This window comes from Delphinus delphis, chromosome 14, assembly GCF_949987515.2.
Source record: "Delphinus delphis chromosome 14, mDelDel1.2, whole genome shotgun sequence".
Classification (NCBI taxonomy): domain Eukaryota; kingdom Metazoa; phylum Chordata; class Mammalia; order Artiodactyla; family Delphinidae; genus Delphinus; species Delphinus delphis.
This window is the reverse complement of record NC_082696.1, coordinates 41,690,350-41,711,785: the sequence shown is the minus strand read 5'-3', so window position 1 is coordinate 41,711,785 and position 21,436 is coordinate 41,690,350. Positions and strand designations below refer to the sequence as shown.

The following is a 21,436-nucleotide window of genomic DNA, read 5'->3' as shown; positions in this document are numbered from 1 at the left end:
CTATAAAATGCCTAACCAGTCCTCCTCAAAACTGTTAAGGTTATGAGAAACAAGGAAAAAGTAAGAACCTGTGACAGACCAGAGGAAATTAAGGAAACATTAGTGTGGTATCCTGAATAGAAATTAGGAACAGATGGTCACTGATGGAAAAATTGGTAAAATTCTAATAAATTCTGAAATTTAATTAAAAAATAAGTATGTGTATATATGGGCCCATATTGATATATATAAATTATTGAATAGATAAATAAGTAGGAGAGAAGGGACAAGTATGCCTTAAAGAATAATTCCAAGTATTAAATTCAGATACTTCCTCTTCCAGGAGGTGGAGTTTAATCCTTCCCCTCTGACTTGCATCCAAAGAACAGAATATAGAAAGGGGAAAAACTGTTACTATATGGTGGAGAAATGTAGCAAGTCTGATACTACCAGTTCCTGAGCATTTTTGAGGATTTTTAATAATATATATTGACAGTTTGTTCCGAATTTCTCTGCTGCTGGTTTCAGATTTAGCTCTTGGGATCTGCTAAGAAAATTTGTATTGTTCTGACTTATAGCTCCCAGAATTTTACTGTTGTTTTCTCTTTTTCCCCCTGTCATCATATGGTTGTTTTGGGTTTTGTTTTGTTTTTTAATTTTTTTTCCTGACTTTTAGTGCGATTTCAGAAAGGAACAGAATTAGAGAACTGTGTTTAGTTTGCTATCTTAAGTTGGAAATTCGCTTGAATATATTTCTAGGTTAGTACATATGTAGCTACCTAATTAACTGAATACACCGTGATATATTTAACCATTTCCCTACTGACACCTGGAGTTCTAATTTTTCACTCAACAGTGTTACAGTGGATATTCTTGTACATATTATCTTTGTTCAGCTGTGTGTGTGCTGAATCAAGGATATATACACTTTACATACATTATTTATAGGTAAGTAATTTAACCTCTAAGTGTTACTTAAAGGTTGACCTCACTTTCCCTATCAGAGGGCTGTTGTGAGGGTTAAGAGTTAACATGTATAAGTGCCTAGAACATGGTTAACAGTTATATAGCTGTTAGTTAGCATTGCCAAATTGCCCCCTATAAAGGCTGACTACATATCCTAGTTATTAGAGTACTATTTTTCCCATCTTTGCTCAGATCCTGGATATTACAGTCTATTTTTATGGAAAAGGGGGCAATTTTGCTAGTGAAAAGCAGTATCTCACTGTCTAGACTTTCACTTCACTATGACTGAGTTTGATCATCTTTTTGATGTTTATTGGCCATTTGTACTTTTTACATGAATTGTTTATTTCTTTTATCTATGAAATTTTTAAATTATGAAATATTTAAAATTTTCATAGATAAACACCTATTTGGGGGCATTATCCTTATTTGTAGGAACTCTTTAAATAATATAGATATTAGTTTCTTGTTAATTTGATTACAAACATTTATTCCTAGTATGTCCCCTTTTTTATTTAATATCTTTTATCAGTGTTCAAAATTTTTGAATTTCTATTAAAGTCTGTGTTGTGTGGCTTAAGAATATATTTAATGTAAAAATATAAAATAAATTTCCTATTTCCTAGTACTTTGATGATTTTTAAAAGAAATCATTAGTTCTTTGCTCCATTTCAAATTTAATTTTCTTACAGTTTGAGGTCAGTATCTATTAACACTTTTTTCAGGCTTAATCCTTCCTTACTATTTTGAAATGCTGTCTTTATATCATGTATTAAATTTCCAAATAAACATGTGTTTTTAAAAAGTACTTAGGTTGGTATGTGTGCTACAGAAATCTATATATCTAATAGAAAGAGTAGGCTTGTTGTATTCTGTGATCTGTTGTTTGGGTCATCTGTTGTAAGCTGGCAGGAGGACTTTCATTCATTCTGTGAGTTACTTCCAAAACATCAAAAAGTAGGCCCCCATGAAATCCTGCCTTACTCTCAAACTCCTGGGTCAAACCTAGTCCTTGGCTTATCTCAGTGGTGGATCTCCTTGGAGAAGAGAGCAATTCTAGGAGCCTCAAGTGATGTAGATTAGGTCATGTGACTCGTATCTCAGTGATAAAAATTTTTTTTAAGAACTCCAATTCAGAGAAGATAAAAAAAAAAAGAAAGCCTATCACAAAGCATATATGGGATGATCCAGTTTTATTTTAAAACCTCTATGTATGTAAATAAATGCAGAGCAAAAGATGTGGAAGAACATGCAACACACTAATAACACTTATGACCTCTGAAAACAAAGCAAGGACTTGAAGAGAGAAAATAAAGGGAGATTTAACTTTTTCTCTATTTAATTCTATGAGTTCAAATTTTCAAAGACCATAAATTTAATACTTGAAATACAAATTTGTTTTTAAAATTATATTAATCTTTATGCTTTTTTAAATGTGCATTTTTCACCTTTTTAAAATCAGGGTTGGGGAGTAGAAGAAATACACACAGTAGTTGACATTAAGGAAAAGTTTTACAATCATTTTATAGTTATTTTTCTCTTCATTTTTTTTCATTTATATTTATATGACAAATTTTCTTGTTTAAGATCATTGCCTGAGTTCAGAAAGTTATATTCTCTCCCTCACAAGACCCACTGAAATAACAGAAAAGTAATAAAGTGGAAGCTCATGACAATGAACAATATAGGACTGTCAACAACAAAAGATTACAACAGAATTCCAGAAGCTAGAAAATGAAGAGTGTTAACTTTTGAAAATATACAAGTTTTGGTAACGCAACACAGGGCGTTCATCTCTCTGGGGAAACATCAAAGAGGCTCTAAGCTCGTAAATATCAAGTACAAAAGTAGGTTAAAACAAGAACCTTAACTGCAAGTGTGTGTGTGTGTGTGTGTGTGTGTGTGTGTGTGTGTGTGTATTTATGCATTGTTTCATTGAACACTATTGAGCACCCAGTACATACCAGTCCCTATACTATGATACAAATAATTAACCCAAAGTAAAGCAGGGTTGTAGGTACAAAGCTGTGAGGGTGGCAACAGAAGTATCACTGTTTTAGGGAGCAGGGAAGGAGAACAAGAATCACTTTTAAAGTAATGATGGTAATACAAAGAAACTGCACTAAGCAATTTAAAAGTCATATTATTAAATCTTCATAAGACATTTTGAAAAGTCATTATCTCCAATTTGGAGATGAAAAATCTGAGGCTCAAAGAAATGAGAAATTATTCAAGGTTGCACAGATAATTAACCGATAACAGGTTTAACCAAAGCTTAAGCTCCAAATCACCATATTGATAAGAGTAGTCATTTCATTTTTTGAGAACTAGTTTACTCATTTATATAATGGTCTAATTAATTATATTATCTCTAAAGACCCATCCAATTCTAACACTATGACTAACACCAAAAGAAAATAATTCTACTACCACTTATAGCTTAAGAAAATATTCCATTAGTATAATCAAAAGCTTGAAAAAAATATATCTATATAAAGAGGCATTTTCTTAAATACTTAAGGATTATCATCAGTCTCTCACTGAAAGTTATGCCCTTAAAAGCAATTTTTTTTAAGATAATAAATTTTTGCATTTAGAGAAAACTAAATTTGTTTGGTTTAGTTTCTACTTCCTTACTGAAATCTAATTCTTTCTTTAGTGTATCAACTTTTTCTCAAAACTCTGACGTCAACTTCAAAAGTAATGCACATAAAATACTATACTAAAATGCTATTTCAGATCAGTTAAGTAGAAAACTCCACTATACAACTGTCAATTAGCCTGTCAACTTTATCCCAAGGGTCCAAATATGAATAATACTTGAACAAATTTACAATAAAATCAATAGTTTTAAGAGTATTCATTCACAAACTAAATAAGGCTGTGGAAAAAGGATATAAAATCTTAAATTTAGGGAAGGTAAAAAGAAAGTTAAAGAAACAGAAGCACTATATATTTAAATTCTTTTCACTTTTCAATTTAATAAAAGAAGAGTATTTGTCACATAATATGGGGTTTTTTTTTGTAATTCACCTTCCTATTTACCTATCCCTGCACCACCTTGCATATACTTCCTTACTTTCCTTGAGTTGTATGTTTTAGTCAACTGATACTATTTGCAAGACCATAATGAAATCAATATTCTATGCAATTGCTAGCAAAGTTATGACAGATAGTAATAGTTAAATAAGATTTTTTTAACAGTCATTAAAACGACAGTAAGAAGATGGAAAAAAGATACTCTTCTCTATACTTACCACTAAGTGTAACTAAAAGCTCTGGACGTTATATATAAAACGAGATATAATTCAAAGTTGGAGAGAAGAAGGCAGACCAACTAGTGGTCTCAGGACCCAAGCAACAAGATGGTGGTGAACTCCTTGTGTTTTCTTTTTGTCTCGTACCTTCCAGACTTGGAGCTGGAAAAGCCAGCAACCAGAAGAACCAAAGGGCACAGCCAAGAAAGTCCCAACAAAAGCGTGTTCTCCCTAGTCAACAGACCAAGAAAGAGGAAGCCTAACAAGACAGATGATTTTTAGACAGTAACCACTCTTCTCGAGGCAAATATCACAGAAAAAACTGCAGCCCTACCTGCACCCACACCAACGAAAATCAAGTGGGGAGCCTAGACTTCCAACCTTGCCAAGTTGTAACAATATATTCCAATAACCCCACCAGGGTAGTATCAAAGAAGTCCAGGTAAAGAGACAGAACTTTCATCCCCGTCTGGCAGTCTGAAGCCCCCTCCCCTCCACCCCCCACCCCCCCCACACACACACGTTATGTTAGAGGAGGACTAATAGAAAGTCTAGACATTCACCATCACCCAGCAGTCGTGAGGCCACTCACATGGTGGTGTCAGTGATGATGATATGGAAAACCAGACTCACCACCTCCACCCAGCAGTAACGCACCCCCTCCAAACTTCTCAGATGTCAACAGAAGCCAAGGGGAGAACCTGGACTTCTAACTCCACCTGGCAGTAAGGATACAGTGCCTTTCCCCGCTTCACATGCTCAAGCAGTATCTAACAACATTGTCTAATGGAAAAATTTAAATATATAAAGTAATTAATATTTGTAAAATTTTTATTATGTTTACTTAGATGTAAATATAGTTTACATTTATAAAACATGTAATAAATGTATAAATAAAAACAATATTTATTATGTAGTAAATAATTTAAATCCAGAATGTCGTAACAAACAAAATTCTCCAAGTTTCAAATGAAAATCATTTATCATACACAAGAAACAGTAAGTTCCCAAACTGAATGAAAAAAAGAAAATCAATAGATGCCAACACCATGGTAACAGAATTGTTAGAATTCTCCGACAAACATTTTAAAGGAATCATCATAAAATCGCTTCAATGAACAACTGAACATGCCTAAACAATGCCTAAAACAAATGACAAAACAGAAAGCATCTACACACACACAAAAGGTCTCAGCAAAGAAACAGAAGATATAAATGAGGACCAAAATTAAACATTTATAACTGAAAAATGCAATAGAAATAAAAATCTCAGCAGATAGGCTCAACAGCAGAATGGAGTGGACAAAAGAAAAATATTAGTGAAGTGGAAAACAGAACAATAAAAATTACCTAACATGAACAACAAACGAAAAACAGAAGGAAAAACAATCAAACAAACAAAAAAGGACACAGCGTCAGGACAATAACAAAAGATTTACAATCTGTGCCATCAGAGTCCTAGAATAAAAGAGGAAGAGGCTAAAAAAGTACTCAAAGACAATAATGGCTGAAAACTTCCAATATTTGGCAAGAGACATAAACTTGCAGATTCAAGATGCTGAATCCCAAAAACATGTACAAATCCCAAAAAGGAAAAACCAAAAGAAATCCACCTAAAGACATGTGAAATCCCAAAAAGGAAAAACCAAAAGAAATCCACCTAAAGACATGTGATATTAAATTTCTGAAAACTGAAGACAAAAAAATCTTGAAAGTAGCCAGGGAAAAATGAGAGCAGATTTGTCATTAGAAACCATGGAGGCCAGAAAGAAGTGACGATACTTTTCAAGTACTGAAAGAAAAGAACTGTCAAACTAGAATTATATACCTACTGAAATTATCCTTCAGAAATCTAGGGGAAATCAAGACATTCTCAGTTGGGGAAAAATTAAGATAATCTGTCACCAGCACATGTATCTTAAAAGAAGGACTAAAGGAAATTCTCTGAACGAAATGGAAACAATAAAGAGGAACCGTGGAGCAACACAAAGGAAGAGCACAGGAAGCAAAAATGTGAGTAAATACAACAGGCTGTCTGTCTCCTCTTGAGTTTCCCAAATTATGTTTGATAGTTGAAGTAAAAATTATAACACTGTCTGATATGGTTATAAATATATGCAAAGGAAAGAGCTAAAACAATTTTATTATAAATGGGGTAGGTAAAAGGATATAAAGGGAGATAATGTTTCTACACTCCACTCAAACTGTTAAAATGGTAAACTATGTATATTAGTTTGTCACATTATAATGTCACATTATATATGACAAAACACATAATGTAATACCTAAACCAACCACTAGAAGAGATACACTTAAAAATACTATGGTTAAATCCAAGTAGAATTCTAAAATTGTTCAAGTAACCCACAGGAAGGCAGGAAAATGAAAATAGAAACAAAGAGAACAAACAGAACACCTGAATATTAATACATCAATAATTACATTACATGTAAATGGTCTAAATATATCAATTAAAAGACAGAGACTAGCAAATCCAACTGTATGCTGTTACAAGCAATTTAACTTTGAATATAATGTTACAGACAAGTTAAAAGTAAAAGAACAGAAAACATACCATTTAAACATTAATCAAAAGAAAGCTGGAGAGGCTATATTAAATCAGATAAAGTAGATTTCAGCACAAAAAAAAACTACCAGAGATAGAAGGACACCATATAATAATAAAAGGGCCAATCCACCAAGAATACATAGCAATCTTAATTGCATATGCATCAAACTACAGAGCTGCAATATGTGCAGCAGCAAAAATTTATAAAACTAAAAAAAGAAATGCACAGATCCACAATCATAGTTAAGACTTTTAATACTTCCTTTCTCAACAGTTGAACAACTAAACAGAAAATCATCAAGGATATAGAAAAAAATCAACAACACCATCAACCAATAGGATCTAATTGACATTTACAGAACATATACCAAATAGACCATATGCTGAGACCTAAAAGAAATCTTGACAAATTTAAAAGAAACAAAATCATAAAGTATGTTTTTGACCACAATGGAGTTAAACTAGAACTTAATAACAGAAAGTTATCAGAAAAATCTCTAAACACTTCAAAACTAAACAACATGCTACTAAATAACCCTGGGGTCAAGAGGAAGTCTCAAGGTAAATTAAGAAAATATAATGAACTGAATGAAAACTGAAAATATCAAAATTTGAGAATCACAGCTAAACCTTGTCTGAGAGACAAATTTATAGCACTAAGTGCATACATCTTAAGAGGAAAGTTGCAAATCAATATCTAAGCTCCCACCTTAAGAACTTAGAAAAGGAGCAAAATAAACCCAAAGCAGTAATAAAGAAATAATGAAGAGCAAAAACCACTGAAATTGAACATAGAAAACAAGAGAAAATTAATGAAACAAAGAGCTGATTCTTTGAAAAGATCAATAAAATTGACAAATTGCTACCAAGACTGAAAAATAAAAAAGGAAAGATGACACAAATAACCAATACCAGAAATGGAAGAGGAAATACCACTACAGAGGCTGCAGAAATCAGAGGTAAGAGAATGCTATGAACAACTCTACATTCACAAATTTGACAACAGACAAAATGGACTACTTCCTCAAAAAAAAAAAAAAACTACCACAACTCATCCAACATGAAAAATAATTTGAATAGTTCTATGACTATTAAGGAAATTTAATTCATGATGTTAAACTATAAAAAATAAATTTCTAGGCCCAGATGAAGAACTCTAATAAACATTTAAAGAAGAATTAACATCATTCTACACAATCTCTTGCAGAAAATAGGAGGGAACGCTTCCCATTTCATTTTATAAAGCTAGTATTACCCTGATATCAAAAGGAAAAACATTCTTACTTATAGATGACATAACTGTCTACAGAGAAAACTCCAAGAAATATACCCAAAAACCCCTCCTAGAACCAAAGAGTTCAGCAATGTCACAAGATACAATTAACATATTGATACCAAAATTGGAAAATTAAAGGCCATTTACAATCACTCCTCCAAAAATGAAATACTTAGCTATAAATCTAACAAAACATGTACTGGACATGTATGTTGAAAAGTATACAATACTGGTGAATGAAATTAAGATCTAAATAAATGGAGAAACATACCATGTTAACGGATTAGAAGACTCAACAGAGTGAAGACGGCAATTCTCTCCAAACTGATATATGGACAACACAATTCCTATTAAATTCCCAGAAAGATCTTTTGTAAATATAGACAGAATTATTCTAAAACTTATATAGAAAAGCAAAGCAACCAGAATAGCTAAAACAAGTTTGAAAAAAGAATAAAGTGGGAAAAAAAAGAATAAAGTGGGAATTATTCTGGTTTCAAGATTTATTAGGCAAAGAAAACGAACCTTAATCTAAAAATCTCACACTGTGCAGAAAGGATCAGCATGTCTTAGTTTTCCACACTCTGCGCATTCCAAGAAAGGTTTGGCCCTTGTCTGGCTCCTAAGATGCAACCACTAAACCCTTGAAATATACTGCCTAATGAGAATGTCTTTGTTTACCTGGGGACCTTGAGTGACTCCATATAGTCCATGCTAATAATGTGATATATGTTTGGAGCCTTGAACCATGTAATATCAGCTTGACTTCTCAAGGGCTGGAGCCTAAGGTCAGCCACAAAGGCAGTCAACCATACCAACATAACCTACCCACAGTAAAAATCCTGGACACCAAGGCTTGGATGACCTCGCCTGGTGAGCAACACTCTGTATGTGGTATCACACACCACTTCTGAGAGAATTAATCACTGTCCACACAACTCCACTGGGAGAGGACAACTGGAAGTTTGGACCTGCTGTCTCCTGGACCTTGTCCTTTGCTTCTTTTTCTACTACTAATTTAAATCTGTATCCTTTCACTGTAAAAAAAAAAAAAACCGTAACCACTAGTATAACAGCTTTTCTGAGTTCTAGCAAATAATTGAGCCTAAGAGTGGCCTCAGGGACACCCAAACATACACACATTATACAAAATTAACTCAAAATGGATCACAGACTTAAATGGAAAACATAAAATGATTAAAATTTTAGAAAAAAGAAAAAAGAACAATATTCAAGATCTGGGACTAGGCAAAGAGTTCTTACTTAGCCTTGACTCCAAAAGCACAATCCATATAGGCAAAAACTGATACACTGGACTTACAAGCTTAAAAACTTCTGCTCTGCAAAAGACACTGTTAGAGGATGAAAAGATAAGCCAGACTGGAAGAAAATGTTTGCAAACAGAAGAGCCAACAAAGGATTAGTATCTGAAATATATAAAGAACTCTTAAAACTCAAAAGAAAAAAATCCAACTAGAACATGGGCAAAAGACATGAAGAACATTTCAACAAAGAGAACATACAGATGGCAAATAAGCATGTGAAAAAATGTTCAACATTATTAATCTTTATGAAAATGAGAATTAAAACCACAATGAGATATCACTACATTCCTATTAGAAAGGCTAAAATTTAAAAACCACCAAAGAAAAAAATTAATTAATTAAAATAAAAACCACCAAGGGCTAGCAAGGATGAAGAGAAAGTTAGATCACCCATACAGATCCACTTCCACCGCTGATGGAAACGGAACAGTCACTTTGGAAAACAGTGTGACAGTTTCTTTAAAAACTAAAGATGCAACTGCCATACAACCAGCTACCGTGCTCCTGGATATTTACCATAGAGAAATGAAGACATGTGTTCACACCAAAACCTGTACATGAATGTTTATATTTAGAGCAGCTTTATTTCTAATAGCCAAAAACTGGAAACAACCCAGATGTCTTTCAGTGGGTTAATGGTTACGCAAAATGTGGTCTATCCAATACCACCATTGCTAACTACTACTCAGCAACAAAAAGAAATGAACTATTGATACACACAACAACCTGGATCAGTCTCCAGAGAAAAAGGTCAATTCCAAAGGGTTACATACTGTATGATTCCATTTATAGGGCACGCCTGAAATGACAAAATTACAGAAATGGAGAATAGATTAGTGGTTTCCAAGAGTTAAGAAGCGGTGGGGGGGCTTCCCTGGTGGCTCAGTGGTTAAGAATCTGCCTGCCAATGCAGGGGACATGGATTCGAGCCCTGGTCTGGGAAGATCCCACATGCCGTGGAGCAACTAATCCCGCAAGCCACAACTACTGAGCCTGCCCATCTGGAGCCTGTGCTCCGCAATGGGAGAGGCCGCAACAGTGAGAGGCCCACGCCCCGCGATGAGGAGTGGCACCCGCCCACCGCAACTGGAGAAAGCCCTCACACAGAAACGAAGACCCAACACAGCCAAAAAAATTAATTAACTAAAAATAAACAAATTAATTTAAAAAAAAGAAGAGGGGGAGGGGAAGTGGGCGTGAGCAGAATAAGGTATACTGTGGTGATAGGAATGTTCTGTATTTTAACGATATCAATGTCAATATCCTGGTTGTGATACTGAAGTGTAGCTTTGCAAGATACTAAATGGGGGGTGAAATAAAGGGTATATAGAATCTCTGTGCTATTTCTTTAAATCACATGTGAATCTACAATTATTTCAAAATAAAAAGTTTAGTTAAAAAATGAATGAAGGGGGCTTCCCTGGTGGCGCAGTGGTTCAGAGTCCGCCTGCCAATGCAGGGGACATGGATTCGTGCCCCAGTCCGGGAAGAACCCACATGCCGCGGAGCAGCTAGGCCCGTGAGCCATGGCTGCTGAGCCTGCACGTCCGGAGCCTGTGCTCCACAATGGGAGAGGCCACAACAGTGAGAGGCCTGCGTACTGCAGAAAAAAAAAAAAAACATTTTGATGATGGCCATTCTGACTGGTGTGAGATGATATCTCATTGTAGTTTTAGAGAAATGCAAATCAAAACTATAATGAGATATCATCTCACACCAGTCAGAATGGCCATCATCAAAAAATCTAGAAACAATAAATGCTGGAGAGGGTGTGGAGAAAAGGGAACACTCTTGCACTGCTGCTGGGAATGTGAATTGGTACAGCCACTATGGAGAACAATATGGAGGTTCCTTAAAAAACTACAAATAGAACTACCATATGACTCAGCAATCCCACTACTGGGCATATACCCTGAGAAAACCATAATTCAAAAAGAGTCATGTACCAAAATGTTCATTGCAGCTCTATTTACAATAGCCCGGAGATGGAAACAACCTAAGTGTCCATCATCGGATGAATGGATAAAGAAGATGTGGCACATATATACAATGGAATATTACTCAGCCATAAAAAGAAACAAAATTGAGCTATTTGTAATGAGGTGGATAGACCTAGAGTCTGTCATACAGAGTGAAGTAAGTCAGAAAGAGAAAGACAAATACCGTATGCTAACACATATATATGGAATTTAAGAAAAAAAAATGTCATGAAGAACCTAGGGGTAAGACAGGAATAAAGACACAGACCTACTAGAGAATGGACTTGAGGATATGGGGAGCAGGAAGGGTAAGCTGTGACAAAGCGACAGAGAGGCATGGATATATATACACTACCAAACATAAGGTAGATAGCTAGTGGGAAGCAGCCGCATAGCACAGGGAGATCAGCTCGGTGCTTTGTGACCACCTAGAGGGGTGGGATAGGGAGGGTGGGAGGGAGGGAGACGCAAGAGGGAAGAGATAAGGGAACATATGTATATGTATAACTAAATCACTTTGTTATAAAGCAGAAACTAACACACCATTGTAAAGCAATTACACTCCAATAAAGATGTAAAAAAACCCAAAATAAAACAAAAAAAAATGAAGGAAAAATTAATACGATCAGAAGAACAATTTCATTTGATATATAACAACACTGAACATTATTAAATATTCAAACACTACTTTATAATTTCTTAGTTTTGAACAATAAAACATATCCCTTGAATTTTCTCAATCACAGCCATTCTACAAAGATTCACGTCTAACCAGTAAGAATTCAGCTCACCTTCCACACTGTCAGAACAGGAAGTTCCAATGCCAGTGTCACCACTGTCAGAAGCTATACTATGTCTCCTGATATGGTTATTTCGCTGGTTAGATGGAACAGTTGTGGCCTGCCACAATGATTCATTACCAGGTAACCATGCTGATGAAGAATAATCTGGGCCTACAAAAGAAAATATGCAGAAGTTAACATTTATAATGTCTGTGAGTAGATAGAAGACATCTTTTGACCTTGTAAAAAATGCAAGTAAGGTAAAATAAGCTTATTTTCTGCCAAAAATAATTTAAATAGATTGGTGATATCTAAGATTCACCAAATAAACTTACTTATCACACATACACAAATTCAATGCTGATTTAGCAGCTTCCTCTGGCTGAAGAGCTCTGATTTCTGCTTATAGACATTGAACTTTTATACATGGAACTACTGTCTGATATAAAATATCAACTCTATCATCAATCCATCTGGAAATGTCAGCACTCTGCTTTGTAATATTTCATAGTTAGGCATCTGTGATCCCAGACACAGGCATTAGCTGAGAATTGGGACTCAGGGAAAATCGAATCAAATCATATTGCATGACAATGTAAGTAGAATGTGCTCATGGAAGGTCAAAAAAATCTATTTTTTTCCACTATAACCTAACCACTTAAAATTTTAAATTCTTTTGCATTATTTTAATTGATTTTATTTCTTCAGTTATCTTTTGATAAAAGTTTAACACCAGAGCATCTTCCTGGCTCTTTGTTTAATTTTCCCTTTTGAGTTACATTAAATCTTCATTGTTTAGCTAATGTATCACTTTTCAGTGTTCTCTTATAATCTTTATTTTCACTTACGTTGTCCATTTTTACTTAACTTCCATTTGTCTTTTTCTGATTTATCCATCATTTTATGTTTTTGCTCACTTCATTCTTTTACTGTCTACAATGCCACTCGAAATATACCCATGGGGCTTCCCTGGTGGCGCAGTGGTTTAGAGTCCACCTGCTGATGCAGGGGACACAGGTTCGTGCCCCAGGCCGGGAAGATCCCACATGCCGCGGAGCGGCTGGGCCCGTGAGCCATGGCTGCTGAGCCTGCGCGTCCGGAGCCTGTGCTCCACAACGGGAGAGGCCACAACAGTGAGAAGCCCACGTACCTCAAAAAAAAAAAAAAAAAAAAAAAATATATATATATATATATATATATACACACACACACACACACACACACACATACCCAGGGACCAATGCCACTCTGTGAACTTTTAATTACAAGTTCATAAAAATTAGGTGCAGAAATAAAGGACAAGCAATTTTAAATCTTGAATTTTATACAAAGCTATAGTAGCACATGTTTTTATCAACGGTTAACACAGTGGCTCTAAAATTGAAGCCTGTAGACTTATTTGTGGGAGTTAACAAGCTCTGTACAAGAATTTTGAGCCTTCAATTCAATTATACCCTTGAAAATTAATAAGCATATTATAGATGATGTGAATAGCTACCTTAAAGCAGATATTTTCACATAATTATAATACTCCCATTTGGGTTTTATGTTTGCAATTGCAGTTGCTTCTAAGTAAAGCAGAAATGACTGGCCACTTAACATCATGATGTGAAACAAAACACCATTACAGAATTAGCACGTTACACGCTACTGAAATTGGCATGCAAGGAGAGCTTTCTAGCAGTTTAATAAACATAAGAATCACAAAATGACAAACACATCCACAAAAGTAATTACATCATTTTTACCACACTTAGGAACAGTCATTCTCTTTATTAATATCAAAATATATAAAGAGATTAATAATAAAACCAGGGACTTCCCTGATGGTGCAGTGCTTAAGATTCCACGCTCCCAATGCTGGGGGCCGGGGTTTGATGCCTGGTCAGGGAACGAGATGCCACATGCATGCTGTAACTAAGAGTTAGCATGCCACAACTAAGGAGCCCGCCTGCCACAACTAAGACCTGGTGCAACCAAATAAATAAATAAATATTAAATTGTTTTAAAAAAATAATAAAACCAGACCTGAAGCTATTTTCTACCATATTAACCCCAACATTAAAGTTCTAGTTCTAATAAAACATTATGCCAAATTATTATTATCTTTCATTTCTATTTATAATATAATTTATAAATTAAGTTTGAGTTTTATAGATCTATCTATGAAGTATACAAGCAGCCTTAAAAGTCATATACATTTAAATTAACTCAAGCTTAAAAAATAGTGGCCAAAGAAACACTTCTACCAGCTTTGAGGTCTAGAACAACCACCTAAAACTTTGTAGATTCTAGACCTATCTCAGAATGGGACTTATCTTAATTCATCTAAGCACTCACACATTAAAGCACCAGGTGAAGGCATTCTGTCACCAGATCTGCTCTAACTCTGATTTGTCTATAATCTGCACCAAAGATATTTTCTTTAAACAGCTCCTCAGGTAATATTCCTTTAAATCAACTCAAAGTCCTATCTAAACCATTATCAAAAAGGGCAACCTGCCCACTACTTTCTCTCCCAAGTGCAAACCTATTAACTGGAGAAATTTTTTAAGGAATACTCAGAAAACAACATAAATAGGCTGGTAGTACATGGAAATGGCAAATAAAGATATGAAAAGATGTCCAACCTTACTAATAATGAGAGAAATGAAAAAGACAACAATGTTTTTATTTTTAGATTTTTAAATTATCTATAACATTAAATACCACTGGCAAATATTTGAAATACCAATGTCAAACAAAGTGCAGGGAAAGTTCACATACTTTTGTAGGTATATAAACTGATAGAACCTTTCTAAATTAGGGCATCTGGAAACAGGTATCTAAATTTCAACATGTACCTAAATTTCAACATAAGACCTCCTACTAGGAATTTTTATAAAGAAGTAATAGAGAAGTATAAAAATATATAAGCACAAGGACAGTACTTTAATAATAAAAATAAATGCCTAGAAACAAAATATGTAAGTTAGTTGATAATCTTCAAGTGCTAAAAATAATTTTACTGACCTTTTTTTTTTAACATGTAGTGACATTCAAAATATTAAGTATGTGTGGGAGCAAAGCATTTATATCACTACATATATAGTATGATTCCATGGTTAGGGAAGAGATTGTACATTTACATATATGGAAAAAGGAGCTTTCAGGGAGCTCTACGTCTAAATGTCAACATTGACTACAATGTTTTACTAAAGGAACAAATACATTACAGAACATTTACTCTATCACTAGGGATGATGGCGACGATGATGATGATGATTATACACTATCATCTTCCGGGGAAAAATACTGAAAATTACTTATATTGATTTGCAGATTACATCAACATTTGATTCTGAAAGGAACCAGCTATAGAGCAAGATATGTAAATTCAACAGATTCCTGGTTAACAATTTTACAAAAACTGCATAAAACCACTGAAATAAAGTAAAAACTCTTGCTTTTAGACAATATAACCATCTTGAGCAGTATAAAGTAGTATTACATGTTTAGGCCACAACACCTCCACCCCATTTATTGTTACCAAATCTTGGCCCAAGGAAACCATTTGTAGATAAAAAGATATAATCCCCCCCACCCCCCCAGCCCCCCCCACACACACATACACACCAGTAACGGGGTGGTAAAAGAAGAAAGAAAGAAAAAAAACACTGATAATGATATGGTGTTATTACCAGAAGCTAGGAAGATTTTCAATAATTAGTCTTAAATCATTAACTATTACCAGGAAGAACGGCTCAACAAAACTTTTTCTGAAGTTTTCTGAAGGTCAGACAGTAAGTATTTTCACCTTTGCAAGCCATTTGATTTCTATCAAAACTATCCAACTCTGTCACCATTGTGGTAAAGGCAGCAGTAGACAACAGAATGGGTATGACTGTGTTGCAATAAAACTTTATTTATAAAAACGGATGACAAGCTAGATTTGATCCATGGGCCCTAGTTTGCAGACCCCTGATCGAGAGTAAAAATTTATTCTAATAGATAAATATTCTCTAAAATCCAGCTGACTCAAAATGAGTAACTTCAGCCAGCATGTTAATTCATTCCTTTATTCAGAAGAAATTCTAGTTCATCCTAGAGCACATACCAGCAAGTCCTGCTGCTCTAAATCTGAAAATTCATCGGAGCATTACTGAAGTTATCTGAGGACTACCAACACCAACAACTTTTTTGGATTTCTTTTTCCAGAATAAACAGTCTCGGTTTGTAATAAGGAAGAAACTTTTGCATTCTATTACAAGTTAATCACTAAAGGGATGTTTCCTATAAGCTTAAATTATACATAATGGCCCATCTCTGGGAAACCTGCCTCCCAGGTAGTGAGCATTAAGGTGAAATACCTCTGTTTAGCTCACGCGAGAAACATCCTGACCAGGCCCACCTGTGAATGACTACAGGGAGGAAGAAATTAACACATCCCCTCCGGAGGCTGACCGGAACCAGAAAATGTTTGACTTTACTCCCTCCCCTTTTAGTATAAAAGAAGCCTGAATTCTAACTCAGGCAAGATGGTTCTTTGATGCATGAGCCCACCATCTTCTCAGTTTGCTGGCTTTCCAAATAAAGTCACTATTCCTTGCCCCGACAGCTCATCTCTCGATTTAACAGCCTGTTGTGCAATGAGCAGTACGAGCTTGAACTCGATAACAAGTTGACCTGTATGGTTTATTTATTTATTTTTTGGGCCACAAGGTGTGGCTTGTGAGATCTTAGTTCCCCAACCACGGATTGAACCCAGGCCCTCGGCAGTGAGAGCACAGAGTCCTAACCACCTGATTGCCAGGGAATTCCCCTGTATGGTTCAAAACTCTTAGACAACATCAAACATAGTATGATGATTAATTTTATGTGTCAACATAACTGGACCATGGGGTGGCCAGATACTGGGTCAAACATTCTGCACGTTTCTGTGAGGCTATTTTTAGGTGAGATTAATATTTAAATTGGTAGACTGAGTAAAGCAGATTGCCCTCCATATGTGGATGGGCCTCATCAAACCAGCTGAAGGTCTGAATGGAACAAAAGGTTGACCCACCCCCAATAAAGAGAGAATTCTTCCTGCCTAAAGGCCTTCAAAATAGAACAATGGCTTTTCCCTGTCTTTGGACTGGAAGTGAAACATCAGCTCTTCCTGGGTCTCAGGCCTGTCAGCCTTCAGAATAAAACTCCAACATCAGCTCTCCTGGTTCTCAGGCCTTCAAATTCAATTTGAAACTAAACCATTGACTCCCCTGGGTCTCCAGCTTGCTGACTCACACAGCAGACCTTGGGTCTTACCAGCCTCCATAATCACATGAACAAATTCTTTACAATAAATCTCTTCCTACAGATATATAGAGATAGAAAAAGAATATAAATACACATTTCTTTTCTCAAGTGCACATGAAACATTCTCCAAGACAGATCATGTCTTATGACACAAAATAAGTCTTACTACATTTAAGAAGATTTACACCATATCCAGCCATCTTTTCCAATGACAATGGTATGAAATAAATCAATTAAAAGAAGAAAACAGAAAATTCGCAAATATGTGGTGCTTAAACAACATGCTCCTAAACCACCAATGGGTCAAAAAAGAAATCAAAAGGGAAATCAAAAAATATCTTGAGACAAATGATGGAAACACAACATAACAAAACTTACGGAATGCAAAAGCAGTTCTAAGAGGGAAGTTTGTAGTGATAAATGCCAACATTAAGAAAGCTCAAATGAACAATCTAACTTTACACCTTAAGGAACTAGAAAAAGAACAAACTAACCCCAAACTTAGTAGAAGGAAGGAACTAATTTAGGATTCCGGGCTTTCACTGCCGTGGCCCGGGTTCAGTCTCTGATCAGGGAATTGAGATACTGCAAGCTGCGTGGTGACGCTAAAAAAAAAAAAAAGTTTAAAGAAGGAAGGAAATAAGAAGAATCAGAGTGGAAATAAATGAAATATAGATTAAAAAGACAACTGAAAAGATCAATGAAACTAAAGCTATTTTGAAAAGATAAACAAAACTGACAAGCCTGAATGACTACGGGAAAAAAAAGTCTCAAATAAAATAAGAAAGGTGACATTACAACTGCTCACACAAAAATACAAAGGATCATAAGAAACTGCTATGAACAATCATAAGCCAACAAATTGGCCAACCTAGAAGAAATGAATAAATTCCTAGAAACATACAACCTACCAAGACTAAATCATGAAGACAAAGAAAGTCTGAACAGATCAATTACTAGTACAGATATTGAATCAATAATCAAAAACCTTTCAACAAAGATATGTCCAGGACCAAATGGCTTCACCAGGGAATGAATCCTACCAAACATTTAAAGAATTAATACCAATCCTTCTCAAACTCTTCTAAAAAATGGAAAGGGAGAGAATAATTCCAAACTCTTTTTAAGAAGCCATCACTACCCTATACTGGACACTACATTACCCAGACAAGGACACTACAAGAAAATCACAGGCTAATATCCCTAATAACATAGATACAAAAATCCTCAACAAAATATTAGCAAACCTAATTTAACAGCACATCAAAAGGACCATACACCATAATCAAATGGGATTCATTCCAGGGATGCAAGAATGGTTCAACATATGCAAATCAATAAATGTGATATACCACATCAACAACATAAAGCATAGACATCATATAAACTCAAAAGATGTAGGAAAAGTATTTGATAAAATTCAACATCCTTTCAAGATAAAACTCTCAACAAACTGGGTACAGAGGGAACATAACTCAACACAATAAAGCCCATATATGACTAGCCCACAGTTAACATCATACTCAACAGTGAAAAAGCTGAGGAACAAGATCAGGAACAAGACAAGGATACCTACTCTCACCACTTTTACTTAATGAAGTACTGGAAGTCCTAGCCAGAGCAATTAGATAAGAAAAAGAAATAAAAGGTATCCAAATTGGAAAGGAAGCAGTAAAACTGTCTCTATTTGCATATGACATACTATATATGGAAAACCACCAAAAAACTGTTAGAACTAATCAGCAAATTCAGTAAAGTTACAGAATACAAAAATCAATACATAAAAATCAGTTATGTTTCTATATACTAACAACAAACTATTGAAAAGACATATTAAGAAAACAATCCATTTACAATTGCATTGAAAAGAAGACTAAGAAGTAAATTAAACCAAGGAAGTAAAATATCCACACATCAAAAACTATAATACCTTGAGATGAAAGAAACTGAAGAAGACACAAATAAATGGAAAGATATTTCATGCTCACAAATTGGAAGAATATTGTTAAAATGTCCATACTACCCAAAGTAAGCCACAGATTCAATGCAATCCCTATAAAAATTTCAATGGTATTTTTCACAGAAATAGAAAAAACAATGCTAAAATTTGTATAGAACCACAAAAGACCTTGAATGGCCAAATCAATTCTGAAAAAGAACAAAGCTGGAAGCATCAAACATCCTGATTTCAAACTATACTATAAAGCTATAGCAATTAAAACAGTATTGTCACTAAATAAAGACTCAGAGATCACTGGAATGGAACAGAGAGCACAGAAATAAACCCATGCATACACAGTGAGTTAATTTACTATCAAGGATCCAAGAATATACGAAAGGGAAAGGATAAATGGTGTTAGGAAAACGGGATAGCCAAAGGCAAAAGAATGAAACTGTTCCCCTATCTTACACGATACACAAAAATGAACTCAAAATGGATTAAAGATTTGAACATAAGACCTGAAACCATAAAACTCCTAGAAGAAAACATACAGGTATGCTCCTTAACATTGATCTTGCAATGATTTTTTTTGGATTTTGACACCAACAGCAAAAATAAACCAATGGTACTATATCAAACTAAAAAGCTTTTGAATAGCAAGGAAAATCATCATAAAAAGAAACGAAAGAAAGAAAGGAAGGAAGGAACGAACGAAGGAAGAAAGAAAGGAAAGAAAGAAATAAAAGAAAAAAGAAAAGAAAAGGCAACCTATAGAATGGGAGAAATATTTGCAAACCATATATCCAATAAGGGATTAATATACAAAATATATAAAGAACAACTCAACAGCAAAAAAACACCCAAATAAACTATGGCCAAAGGGCCTGAATAGATATTTTTCCAAAGACACACACACACACACACACACACACACACACACACACAAAAACACACACAATAGAATATTATGCTAAGTCTTAGCATCTAATGTAGAATATAATGACTATAGTTAACAACAGTTTTGTATACTTGAAATTTGCTAAGAGAATAAAACTTAAAGTGTTCTCAACTAAAAAAAAAAAGGAATTATGTGAGGTGATGGATGTGTTAACCAACTCTAATGAGAATCCTTTCTCAATGTATATATGTATCAAAACATCACATTTACACTTTAATACATTACAATTTTATTTATCAATTATACCTCAATAAAGCTAAATTTAAAAAAAAAGAATCCAACATTTGGGACAATGGGGCTATAGAATGTTCCTTAAGCGTTATTTCTAATAAGGAACTGTTACAAATAAACCAAAAGGGAGAAGGGAACACAATTTTGGCCATTAAAATAGTGAAGACCTAAAAGTATAAAATGTTTATATTGTCAATCTAAGTATGACATAAAATTTAATAAATCAGAAGTTCACAAACAACCTCAGATTTCATATTGTCTAGGAATTCTCTGAACTCTTTTTTTGCCTGTTTCTAGCTTAGCACTCACCATATCAAACTGAAGTTATCTGTACCTGTATCTGTCCTCCTTCTAGACTGTAGTAATAGTCATTGAGGGCAAGGACCATGTGTTCCAGATCTTACTCAGTGCTGCAGCCAGCACACAGTAAACATTCAAACAAACAAAAAAAACTGCATAAAGCAACTGGAAAGAAATACATCAAAATACTACCTGTGGTTTTCCCTAGATGGTAAGATTACTGGTAATTTCTTTGACTTTTATGCTTTGTATTATTACTTTAATAATCAGAAAAATAAGCTTTATTTTTTTAATCCTTAAACCCCACCACTAATAAACCAAATAGTTTACTTATTAAGTACCTCTTAGTTATTCTATACCTGTTCTAAGTAACTATTAATGAAAGTCTTTGGAGATATGTTTTCTGGGAAATGGGTATACAACTTACTTGGCCTAGTTTGGAACAAAATGCGTACATTCTAACACATCAAACTACCTTAACTTTTTTTAAATGTTTAAAAATTCAAAACTACAAATTAATGTTCACAAAATGAATTATATTTATACACTTAAAAGGAAAAAAATTTCTTCAAAGTAAAGAACTTAGAACAGACTG

General features: G+C 34.5%; 1 protein-coding gene across 1 annotated transcript in view; it reads right to left on the bottom strand.

Annotated features, from left to right (window-relative positions):
* The window catches only part of CEP85L (centrosomal protein 85 like), a 151,133-nt gene that overhangs the window by 117,958 nt on the left and 11,739 nt on the right, over positions 1 to 21,436 (bottom strand). The window contains exon 2 of the mRNA XM_060030554.1: positions 12,143 to 12,304. Within this exon, the coding sequence (XP_059886537.1) occupies positions 12,143 to 12,304 (162 nt within the window). The remainder of the gene's footprint in view (positions 1 to 12,142; positions 12,305 to 21,436) is intronic.